This window comes from Lontra canadensis, unplaced genomic scaffold (genome assembly GCF_010015895.1).
Source record: "Lontra canadensis isolate GAN:19392208 unplaced genomic scaffold, GSC_riverotter_1.0 scaffold124, whole genome shotgun sequence".
NCBI lineage: Eukaryota > Metazoa > Chordata > Mammalia > Carnivora > Mustelidae > Lontra > Lontra canadensis.
This window is the reverse complement of record NW_022631118.1, coordinates 3,073,734-3,085,643: the sequence shown is the minus strand read 5'-3', so window position 1 is coordinate 3,085,643 and position 11,910 is coordinate 3,073,734. Positions and strand designations below refer to the sequence as shown.

At 41.6% G+C, this 11,910-nt stretch overlaps 1 protein-coding gene across 2 annotated transcripts in view; it reads right to left on the bottom strand.

Moving 5' to 3' along the window:
• SYN2 (synapsin II) overlaps positions 1-11,910 on the bottom strand; it is a 211,673-nt gene that overhangs the window by 44,343 nt on the left and 155,420 nt on the right. For both annotated transcript variants that reach the window (XM_032841678.1, XM_032841676.1), the window contains exons 2-4: positions 4,727-4,784; positions 3,335-3,426; positions 980-1,136 (exon numbers count right to left, since the gene is read on the bottom strand). In XM_032841678.1, the coding sequence (XP_032697569.1) occupies positions 980-1,136; positions 3,335-3,426; positions 4,727-4,784 (307 nt within the window). The remainder of the gene's footprint in view (positions 1-979; positions 1,137-3,334; positions 3,427-4,726; positions 4,785-11,910) is intronic.

Below are 11,910 nucleotides of genomic sequence, written 5' to 3'. Positions count from 1 at the left end.
AAACTAGCAATAGCAGAATCATCCTGTGTGACTATGAGATAGACAAATTCTAGCAGGTATTGAAAGGGCGGGGAAGGAAAGGGAAGAAAAGGGCTAGGGCTTATGTGCAGTAGGGAAAGTTGTGTAACTAGGGGGAAAAGGGAAGTCCCTAGAAAAGAAACTCAGTGAAGGCCTCAAATAATGCCTTCACATTTAAATCATACAACTCTTTTAGCTTGTTTCTGCAAAACTCTAGGATTCTTACGTGCCTCAGGCCCGAGGTATCTGCATGAGTGGTGATCAGGAACCCAACTCTCCCTCCTCAACCACAGCAGCTCTCCCTGACTCCTCATTCATTGGTCTTTCTCGTACACTCTCAGATCTCCCTGGTTTCCAGGGGAACGGGAAAACTGAGTTCAGGTGTGAGGAAGAGACCAACAGCAAAGGTGATGGGTCCATCTGGTTAAAAAGCATCCCCTCCAACTCCCTGGGTGGTGTAGAGGCTTGGGTTTGAGAACTTCACAGTGGCCCTTGGCAAGCCACTGTGATAGCTGAAGTGATTTTTGAAAAACAAGAGGAAGAGGATGTGATTGGGAGCAGGTATTTCCTTCTAAGAGGGCAGCCTGGAGAGCTGTTATAGGAGCTGGGTCCCCACTGGCCTCAGGCCTTTCCAATAGACCACTGAGAGGCAAGAATCAGGTATTTTTATTCTTACATCTATGGCTTGAGGGCAGAGCTTGCAGATCTATAAGGACTTCTTTAGAGAATCTTTGTGTGACTTTGTTGTGAGGCCAAAGGTCCACTCTACATCAAAGGCAGCCCAGCCCTTGAAGATAATGTTTTATTGTGAGAGCCCACCCTACCCCATGTCTGAAGCTCCTCTCACATCCTCTCAGTTGTGCCTAGTGCAACTTGATTACCAGTGGTCCCTCCTGTGGGACTGAGAGATACAGGACCTGGATCCCACCCTTTTACCTGGGGGGAAGGGGGCCTCACTCACCACCCATGGCTTGTCACAGAAGTTGTAAATGGATTCCAGTGAGTTGATGCTAGGGAGGCCTGCGTACTGCATGCCAATGACAAGGTGGCGGAAGTCCTCATTCTCTGCCATGCCGAATGCATGCTGCCGGATAAGCACAAAGTCTGGCCGGAAAGACCTGGTAAAAATGTAGAGGCAAATTTCCCATAAACCAGCCCCTCAGGTCATATATCATCTTGTCTCCTATTTCCAAAGCCCTAGACAGAGAAGGGATATTAAGGGTCACCTGATATAAGCCCCTCATTTTAATATTCTATGGAATAGGAAGTGAGGTATTATGGCACCTCTTAAAGGAGAATTAATGAAATGTCTGAAGTTCCCTTATTCCTCTGGATTGAGCATTGTCTTTTTCTAAGGTACAAATTCCCTCAGGAGGGGAGAAAGAAACACTTTCATACCCTTAAACTTAAATGAACAAGAATTTACCTGGTCCCTATGGGACAATAAAGGAGAAGCTCCTTGTGGCTTCAGAGTTTATACTCCAAGAGTGCCCCAGTAGACTTTGAAGACATATTTGCCTGACTTCACCACCCTGCCACAGAGATCCCTGAACTCAGTGTCCTATTCTGACTCCTTATAGCTGCTCCTTAAAATAGGCAATGCCTTCTTCAGGCCCCCAGAAGAGCAAGGGTCCTGGCTGGCTGAGAACACATGCCAAACTTCCCAATGTTATTCTTCCAAAGTGTACACTAGGGAGGGGTGCAAATATTTTTTGAAGAACTGAGGTTGAGCAATGGCTACAGGAAGCACTGGGAGTACAGAATGTTCCCATGCATGGGAAGGCTCCCTGTGTTTCCCCTCTAGCCAGCAAAGCTCCTCAGCTGCTCTATCTTCATGCCTTAACTCCAAGGGAACCCCACCTTCCTAAAGAGTCAGTTCTGTAGCAGCATTCTCCCTCAAGGCTCTGGAGCTTGCCAGTTTCACACCATATGCAATGACCCATCTGGTTCTCTGCCCAGGCATACATTCAACCCCCATCTACAGCTCCAGTACCACCGGGGCTCAGAGATCAGCCTTTTGAAGTGGGGGTGGAAGAAGCCCTTCTCAGTAACTCAAGGAATGTAGCATCAAGTCAGTATGGCATGTGCTGGAGCTGCTCTGATCTCCCTGTGCCCCAGTTCTGGGAAACTGACTCCAGCTGTATTCTTGAGATAAAACCTTAAATGCCAGTTATAGGAACTGAACCCTAGATTTCCTACACTGGCCAGCTCTTAAGTTCCTACACGCATACCTGGAAGGACCTGCCTTAGTTTTGCCAGATCCCTCCTGGCACCCTGCGATGGACCTTTCTGTCACCACATCCTTGTGTGCATGCATCCCTATGACTCACTCTACCTGCAGTTGGAGGGGCCCATTATTCTCTCCTGAGCTCGCTCCCCACTGGACGGGTTTCTGGTTTTCTGTCCTCCTCATCTCTAGAATGAATGAGTTTACGTTTCCTATTGTTAGGTTCCAGACACCTGAGCTTTGCCTTTCTTGTCACTGAGCCAGTTCTTACTGGATGTCGGAGACCTCAGTGTCAGGATGCTATAGGCTGACATAGGGAAGAGGATGAAGTAAAGATTCTTCCTGGCACAAGATTCTGTATCTGAATACCTGACACCATGCTGAGCCCGTGGGAAAATTGACACTGTGGAAGCCATTTTCCCTCATCTGGAATTCTTGTTACCTCCCTCACAGAACTGTTTTATTAAATTTGGCCACATCTGTAAGTTACCCAGCATACCACCTGGCATGTATGTGCCCTGTAACTGCAAATTTTCTTCTATCTTATGTCCCTTCCAACCTAGACTTTCCCATCAGACTTATGAATTCCCAGGACTGAGGAACATAGAAGAGTACAGGGTTGGGAGTGAAGAGAATTCACATAGAAACACAAGGCTCTGTGACCAACTCACTGAGTGAATCTAAGCAAATGAATGTAAAGTAGGAGGTTGAACTAGATCAGAGGTTTTCAAACTTTCTTTTTAAGCAACAGAATCCTCTTTTCCTGGGAAAATATACACAGAGATAAAAGCACAAAAATAACACTGGTGGAAGTGGGGCTGGAATCCTAGAACCCCTCTGATAGGAATCCAGTTACCTCTAAATGAGTCCTGAGTCCTTTGTCTACCATTGGACTAAGAGATCCCTGAGAGCAGGAGCTGGTTTTCTCTGCCTTCCTCTACCACTGCTACATAGCATACATCATTAATCTCTATACTATATACATGGCATTGCCATCCCCTCTAACACTTGACTTTGAAACCACCTATGCAAACCAGACAATAACTCTGAAGACAGTGACAGTGACCCTGAGGATAGAAAGGACCTTACCGGACAACTTTTGTGCCATTCCGGAGGACCTGCATATCCACAGCATAGGTCCCATCTGCATGGGCCACCAGGTTAAGCTCTGAAAATTCAGCCTGGAAAATAATAGTAGGGGATTAAGAGGGTAGAGTTCATGTTATGTGTTTTTACTACAATTGTTAAAAAAAAAATTAAAAATAAATAAAAATAACTTTAGAGAAATACGCCCATAGTCCTGGCTTTGCCAATTCTCCACAGAACAGTAGCAGCCCTCCCACCATTCATTTATTCAGTTTCCCAAAGCATTTTCACAATCTGATTTCATCTCACTTTCATAGCAACTCTGTGAGGCAGGAAGGACAGAGATAATTCTCCCCATTTACAAAAGAAGCAGTTAAGTGACTTTCTGGACAAAAAAAATTTATTTTTGGCAGAGACAGGAGCAAAGCTCAAGTCTTCTGACAACTCTGTGCTCCCTTTCTATAGAGTGGGAATGCAAACTGGGGGATGCAAACTAGAGCAACATGCCCTCTGTCAGTTTCAACATAAAAACACTAGATTTTAGTTTAGGCGACTGGGTGTTACTTCTGCTCTGCCTCCAGTTAGCTCCATGGACTTCAGGCAAATCACTTGTCCTCCTGGGGTTGGGGTGGGGGGTGTGGGGACAGTTTCTTTTATCTAAAATAGGAATAATAATAATTTTTAATCAACCTTGACTATCCAACAAGTTGTTCTAAGAACTGAATACAATAATGGGTAGGAAAGTACTCTGTAAGTCACAGCACACTCTGTAAAGAATGATGAGTAACTTCTATAATTACATAGAAAGCATATGCATTGTTTAAACTGGACATCCCCCTCTCCACCCAAATGGACTTAATCTCTATCATGAAGCAAAGGGTAGAGGAAGATTTTAAAAAAGGGAAGGGGGGCTTTCAGGACTTCATTACATTAAAAATAGGGGCGTGTGTATGTGTGTTTTAATTCTCTCTGAAGTGTAGCTTCACGCCCAAAGTAGGCAGCATGGGAGGCTGCACAGCTGAAGGGCAGACATGTGCCAACCCAGAAATATCATGCCATCAACAATATGGAGATGTGGCCAGTGTCCCGGGAAGACATTCCCCTGTGGTTTTCCTCAGCCTGGGAACACACTACCAGAGAACCCTAAGAACCACATTATTCACTACTTTATAGACACCAGCACCATGAAAAGAAGTCAGGGAAGTTGAAAGGCAGCCTTCATGGTCATATCTCAAAAAGAGAAAAGCCCCAGGGAACAGGTGGGGAGAGGGGAGAGAGGGCCTGGAATCCACTGACAAACACTGTACTCCACTCTGAAGATTAGATGATTCACTTTGGGATGTCAAGAGAGAATAATGATGACGCAGATGTAACTCTGGGCTTCAGGGTAATTACCTGTTCCACTTTGATGTCATAATCTCCAAGGACTTTTTTACCCCGGAAGCACTTGGCCCTGGAAAACGAAAACAAAAACAAAAACAAAACAGAAACCAAACCAAAACAAAACAAAAATCACACAAATTAGTATTGTAGATGTGTCTGAGATCAGAAATTTACTATCATAAAGAAGAGGACTACAGCAGACAGAACCCCAGAATGAGAGTCAAGAGACCTGGGATAGGACTGGACTCTAACTCAACTAATAGATTATTGTGAGAGAGCCTCAAGCAAACCACGGTCTCTCCTTTACTCAGTTTACCCATCCATAAAATAATCCAATGCACTTTTTCACTCCCAAGTTTTGGGATTTTATAATATCCTCCTTTGTCATTGGGCTACAAAAGAAGTCTAGAAGTAGGAATTTTCCCAATATGATTCCTGGTAAAGACCAAGTACACATCTTTATACTTTCCTTATCTTCCCCATCACTCTGATTTTCTAGGTGGGTTCCACCCTTGGAATTTTAGTTTTTAAAGAAACTGTTATCATTTTACCTCTTCATATCTATACCTCCAAAAAGTATTTGAGGCAATTAATAGTTTAAAAGGCAGATATAACCAACAAAGTAAGGATTGAAGGACAGTGAATGACAGAGCATTAATTATACCAGAAAAGAAATTTTAAAAGGTAGGAGGCTGAGGAAAGCTACTATAATTGAACACAAAACCTATTCTGTATTTCTGAATTTCAGTCAAGAAAACTAGTCAGGCCAAGTTATATAGTACTTATTATCTTCCTATCTTCTCATGGATCTAAAGAAGCCTCACAAGGCGTCAGGGACTTCAGAGTCCCTTGTAAGTGGACTGTGCTTATATTTATATTGATATTCGTTCCTACTTTCCCTTAATCTCCCCCTCCCCACCCTACCCCCAAAGATTTTCTTACCTATCCACTTAGGCTAGTTCTCCATGTGAATAAAGGGCCTTTCTATGCTATACCTGTTAGCGAGGTTGTTCTTTCCCAGAGCTTGAAATTTCAAATTAGTATGCTACACTGGAGGTTTCCAAAAGACCCTCTCAAAATAAAGGGATAAACTAACATTTATTGGGCATAATGTTCTAGGAATTGTGTGCAAGTTGCTTTCAAGAACATCTCATTTAATCCTAATAACAATTTATGATATAGGGAGAAAGGTCTTCATTTTTGAGATGATGAGACTCGGAGGAGAAAAATAGTGTATTCACAGTCACATGATAACTTAGTGACAGAAACAGTATTCACACCCAAGTTTGAATCCAGTGTTCCTGGGGCTGTACAGTCATCCCTCTCTGCTGATTCATACTCTCCATCTTCACTCTCACCATTACGAAAACTGTCTTGTCATGTGTGCTGCATTGCATGTTTTTCCCCCCATTTTCCTTCTTCCGCTCAAAAGGGACTTGATGTTGTGAGCACTAGTTCTACTACAAATACTTCCTATCCTGGTTCCTGTGAACTACCCAGGATGAGGCCAGGCTATTTCCTTTCCTCTCTGCTGGAACAGTCCGTTCTAGGAAGTTGTCATTTGTCCTATCCAAGTCCCTGGCCACCCTCAAATTGTTCCTCAGAGGCATTCAGCCATCCTGGAGCTGGATCACTGAAGCCTAGTCCCCAACCTTTGCCCCAATAACTCGCTAAGCTTCATCAGCTTGCTTCCAGAACTGTGTTCAACATTTATAGCTCAGCAAACCCCTCCACCTGTGCCATATCCCATCCCTTTGGCTACTGTTCTAACTTATTTATGGACTTAAATGATAATCTACACGTGCCACTATCACTGCTCTGCAGATCTTAAACTCTGAAGGCCTTTATCCAGGACAATAAAAAGGAGAAATGGAGTAAATGACCCTGGAGGTTCTTTTCTTGAACTGATGAGGTGTGTCTACCTTACTACCAGCAATGCTTTTCTGATGCCTCCTCCTATCTTCCTGTCAAAATAGCTTTTGTTCTATGAGGTCTCAGAGACATTAACAATAACCTCTCATTCTATATGATACCTTGCACTTTCAAAGCACATTCCTTGCCTTATTGAAGCAGCCAGGGCAGACAGCAATGTTCCTTTGACCGATGGGGGAATTGAAAGCCAGAGCAGGGAAATAATATGCCCAAGCCACAGAAAAGTTCTTAGGACTAAGTTTAGAACTGAGAGTTTACAACTAGATGCTTATGTGTTGCCAAGTATTTTAATTCACTCACTTATTTTGTGAATTTACAACACTGATATTAAAGTATATTTATAGATTCTGGCTGGATTTATCTGCCACTTCCTGCACCTGCCCATTGACCAAGTTGGCTAATGATACTGTTTGCATGCTTTCTCCCTGCCCCCACCTCTCCAATGATCTTAATGCCTTTTCCTTAAGGTAATTTGTCCTGTTGAAAATCTTAGTCTGTGTTTCCTGACTCCAGGTCACTGACCTCTGTTGGCTGAGCACAATCTTATGGAAAACGAACTAAAGATGGCAGGCAGATGGGGCACAGAGCCTTCTTCTGGAGAATGAGCACATTTTCCTAGCTCTAGCCCTTAGAAATTTAGGTTCCAGGTATTTTCATGAAAAATTGTGTGATTTATAAGCAAGTGACCGAAGTACCTCCTGATACTAAGAGAGCACTATTTGGAGGCAGCGTGTTAGAATCCAGGGGAGTTGTGAATCACAGGGCTCTGAAATCACAGTCTGGGTAGGAATCCTAGAGGTACCCTTCCCTGGCTCTGTGATCTTAGGCAAGTGGCTTAAATTTAAAAAAAAAAAAAAAAAAAAAGTATGTCATATGGCGAAATCAATCAATCTACCTTCAAAAGTACACAAAAGAACAAGATAAAAAATAAGTTTCTCTTTTCCCATTTCTTTTTCATCACATATAATCCCCATTATCAGTTGCAAGCCTATCCTTCCAGTGTGGGGAAAATGTCTGCACACATATATGCTTCAAACATACATGTAGCATCATGCTGCATAAACTCTTCTTTTTGAACCTTGATTTTTATTGCACTCAAAAATACATCTTAGTGATATGCTTTCAGCATATACTGATGGACTTCTTTCTTTTTAATAGTTGCATGAAATTCCATTTGAAAGACATACAGTAATTTCATCATATATATTGGTAAGTACTTAGATTTCCAGTTTTTGGGTTGTTTTTACCATTATAAACAGTGCAATAATGGCTAACATTTAAGAACATATCCATAGGAGGGAATCCTGAGTGGTGCAGTCAATTAAGTATTTGATTCTTGGTTTCGGCTCAGGTCATGATCTTGGGGTCCTGAGATCGAGACCCACTGGGCTCCATGTTGAGTATGGAGTCTGCTTTCTCTCTCCCTCTGCCCCTTCCTCTCTTCTCTAAAACAAACAAATAAATCTGAAAAAAATATATATCTGGGGTGCCTAGGTGGCTCAGTTGGTTAAACATCTGCCTTTGGGTTAGATAATGAGGTCCTGGGATGGAGCCCCATATTGGGCTCCCTGCTCAGCAGGGATCTTGCTTCTCCCTCCCCCTCTGCTGCTCCCCCTGCTTGTGCTCTCTATCTCTCTCAAATAAATAAATAAAATCTTTAAAAATAAATAAATATATGTATATATATCTCCATAGGAAAAAAAGAATACATCCATGGGATAAATAACTTACCTTTTCCAACTATACTGAGATACAATTGACAAAACTGTATATATTTAAAGTGTGCATCATGATGAATTAATATACCTATACTTTGTGAAATGGGATTACCACACTCAGGTTAATTAACACATCTATCAACTTGCATAGTTACATTTTATGTGTGTGTGGTGAGAACACAGAAGATCTATTTTCTTAGAAAATTTCAAGTATACAATATAGTATTATTAACTATAGTCACCATGTTGTATATTAGAAAGATAAAAAATTTATTGAAGAATTGCTGGTTCAAGGAACAGACACAGTTACAGTTTTTACTGATATTGCCACACTGCCCACCCCCCCCCCCCCCCAATAAGGAAAATACAGCACTCTTTCTCAGTGTTTGAAAGTTTGGGAAAGCGACTTCCTCTCCCTTAGTTCCCGTCTCCTTCGCCCCAATCCCCACAGTTTCTTGCATAAACTGGACACAGAGAAGGACTTTCTGACTGGCGGTCTTGTCAAATCAGCCCAAATTCACCTTCTTTGCCAATCCTAAACAGAACCCAAGATGTACATCCTTAAAGCACAGACTAAAAATATCTATGGTGCCTGTGTTGTCAATTTCCCCCTATTGTAACATTTTCTTAACAAGCCTAGCAGCTGAGGATCTATGTGAGTTTAATGGCTTACAGCTTCCTTGATGGGCCAGGCAATGAACCATCTCACCTTATTGCTAAAATGAGTAGAGGCTTCTAGATTTAACTCTTCTTACTCAAGGCAACGAATATACTCAACAATTCCTATCCAACTAGGGCTTGTGAGGCTGAGGACCACGATTTCAGACACTTCTCTTCTAAGGCTCCCGTAAAACTTAGGCAAGCCCAACTTGAAATCTTCCTGTTTTATGCATGGGATAATGGAGAAAGGTCTAGAAATAGGAACCAGTGGAGTTGGGTTCAGGCATAGTTCTACCACTTTTCAACTGTGTGACTTTGGGCAAATAATCACCTCTCTCAGCCTTAGTTTTCTCTGTATAAAATAAGGTTAATAATAATTGTAATACTAATAGCAAGCATGCACTATGCACTGGCCACTATTCTAAGTATTTTATGTATTTTACCTCATTTATTAATACCTTACTCACAGGTTGTTGCAAATACTTAATAAAGCCAGATGAAAATAACTGACATGAAAGTGTTCTGGAAACTCTGAGATGCTATGCAAATATGAAGTACTATTAGGAAAATGCAACAAACATTTATGTACCAGGTATTATTACTGTTTTATTATTACCACAGCCAACATAGCCTCTTCCTCTTCTGAACTTTCATTCCATTTATTGTCCACTCATGATATTGTCCACTCATGATGCTCATAGCATCATCATATGATACCAACTTTCAAACTCAGTTGTCCCATAATCTGGGACACCCCTCTCCCACTCTCAGCTCCACACAACTGGATTATGTAATAATGCTTGGAGTAAAGACCATCCATATGAGAGCCCTGGATTTTCCAGAACATTTTAGATTTTGAATAACAATTTTGTCCTGTTGTCAGGTTATATGATCTGAGCTAATGCCTAAACAAACATCATATCTACAAATTTCCAACTCCTTCACTGAGCTGTGTACTTTCCTAGATTCACAATCAGGGCTTGCTTATTGACTGGAGATGTTAGGAGTGATGGTTTTGGCTAAGCAAATGTAGAAAATCAGAAGAGCCACCTTCAGGACTGAGCAGATGGAGCCTGTCTCTGCAGGCCTAACCTCCTCTCTTCTCACATGTGGACATCCGAGGATGTCATGTGATAATTGGTTCTCAGTCTCCATCCACACTGGAACTAAAGGACCTAAAAATAGCTTAGAGTGTAAATCCTCTCTAGGTGCCTGAGATTTGTGTAAGAATCAAAAACTCAAGGTAGAATATGAAGGCACTAACAAGCATTCTTAGAGCTCTGGAACCAGTCTAGCACCTAGTAAATGCGTGGCACTGGTCTGGATACTTACCTTTAACATGGTGCTGTTTCTGGCACTCACTGTCTTACTGGCCTCGTTCCTTCAGTCAAGCATCTTTAGGCATCAAGAAGTTAGAAAGTAAGCTAGGGATACTAGAGGATTCCTATTTCCCACCCATTGGTAAAATTAGCCCTGCTGGTCTTGGGGAGAGTTTGTGAGGGCCTGCCGCCACCCACTGGCAAGATGTGTACTATGTACATGCTGTGGTCCCAGCTCACCACTTAGCCCTCTGAAGAGGCACCAACCCCACCGGCCCAGGAATATCCCTCCAGGGGCTTATTTGCCGCTTTGACAAACAATGCCTGAAAATCCATTGTTTCTCCTAGAAAGTGTGTGTTCATACACCCAAAGCTAGATACTTAGCTTTTTGCAATATCTAGAAAGAAACGTTGTGACTTGTCAGTAAATTCAGCAACAATTTACTGAGTATCCAATGGTAAGTGCTAGAACTGTAAAAATGCATTAGCAGTTGCCAAGTAGAGAAAGCACATTCTAGAAAAGGAGAATGCTATTCACTACCAATATGGGTTATTACTAAGGTCCCTTGCAACTCTTAAGATTTATAACTAATATTCACGGTCCCACCTTTCAATTTTTCTTTAGAAAATATTTAAAGCACACAACTAAAACAAGAGAAGTTTCATGTAGATCAGAAACAGATACAGTGAAAAGTAAGTTCCCTCTACCTTCAAGAAGCTCACAGGTTCTGTGGAGAACAGAAGCATGAATAAAAGGTATATGTGTAAATACAGGGAATAAGCTGTAGCAGGATCATAAAAAAGGAATTTTAGGAGCTCAAAGGAGAAGTTCTCTTGATTATAGAAGTCTGGGAAGGCTCCAGAGAAGGAGCTGGGTCTTAAAGAATGAATAGGAATTTGCCACATGAGAATAAGAAGCAGAATTGAATGGCTGAGGCTACTTGAGCACAGAACACCGCAGGGAAGGACACAACAGGCTGGGCAGTGGGAGCTGCAGGTCCCAAGAAAGGGAAGCATTGAACTGGCAAAGGGTTCAGATGTCAGGCTGAATAGTTGGGACTTAATATCTAGCTTCCAAAAGATTTTTTTAAACACTTTTTATTGTGAAAAAACTGCCTGCAATAGTTATCAACATTTTGCCAATCTTTTTCATCTATCGCCATCACTGTTATTGAGACTATTGTCTGAGCGTTTTAAAACAAACCCCAAATATTATGTTATTTCTTCTATAAAATTTTAAGTACTATCTCTAACCGGTGTTGGTTTATTTTTTTAATGTAACAGAATATATATAACAAAATTTACCATTTTTAAGTCTAAAATTCAACGGCATTAGGTACATTCACATTGTTGTGCAATCATCACCACTACTTCCAAAACTTTTTCATCCTCCAAAACAGAAACTCTGTAGCCATTATGCAATAAGCACCCATACTTACCCACCGTCCCAGTCCCTGGTAACCTCTAATCTACTTTCCATCTATGAATCTGCCTATCTTAGAGTAATGACTTTTTAATACTTAATTTATTATTTAATAATTAATAGTAATTTTAAACATCTTTACTG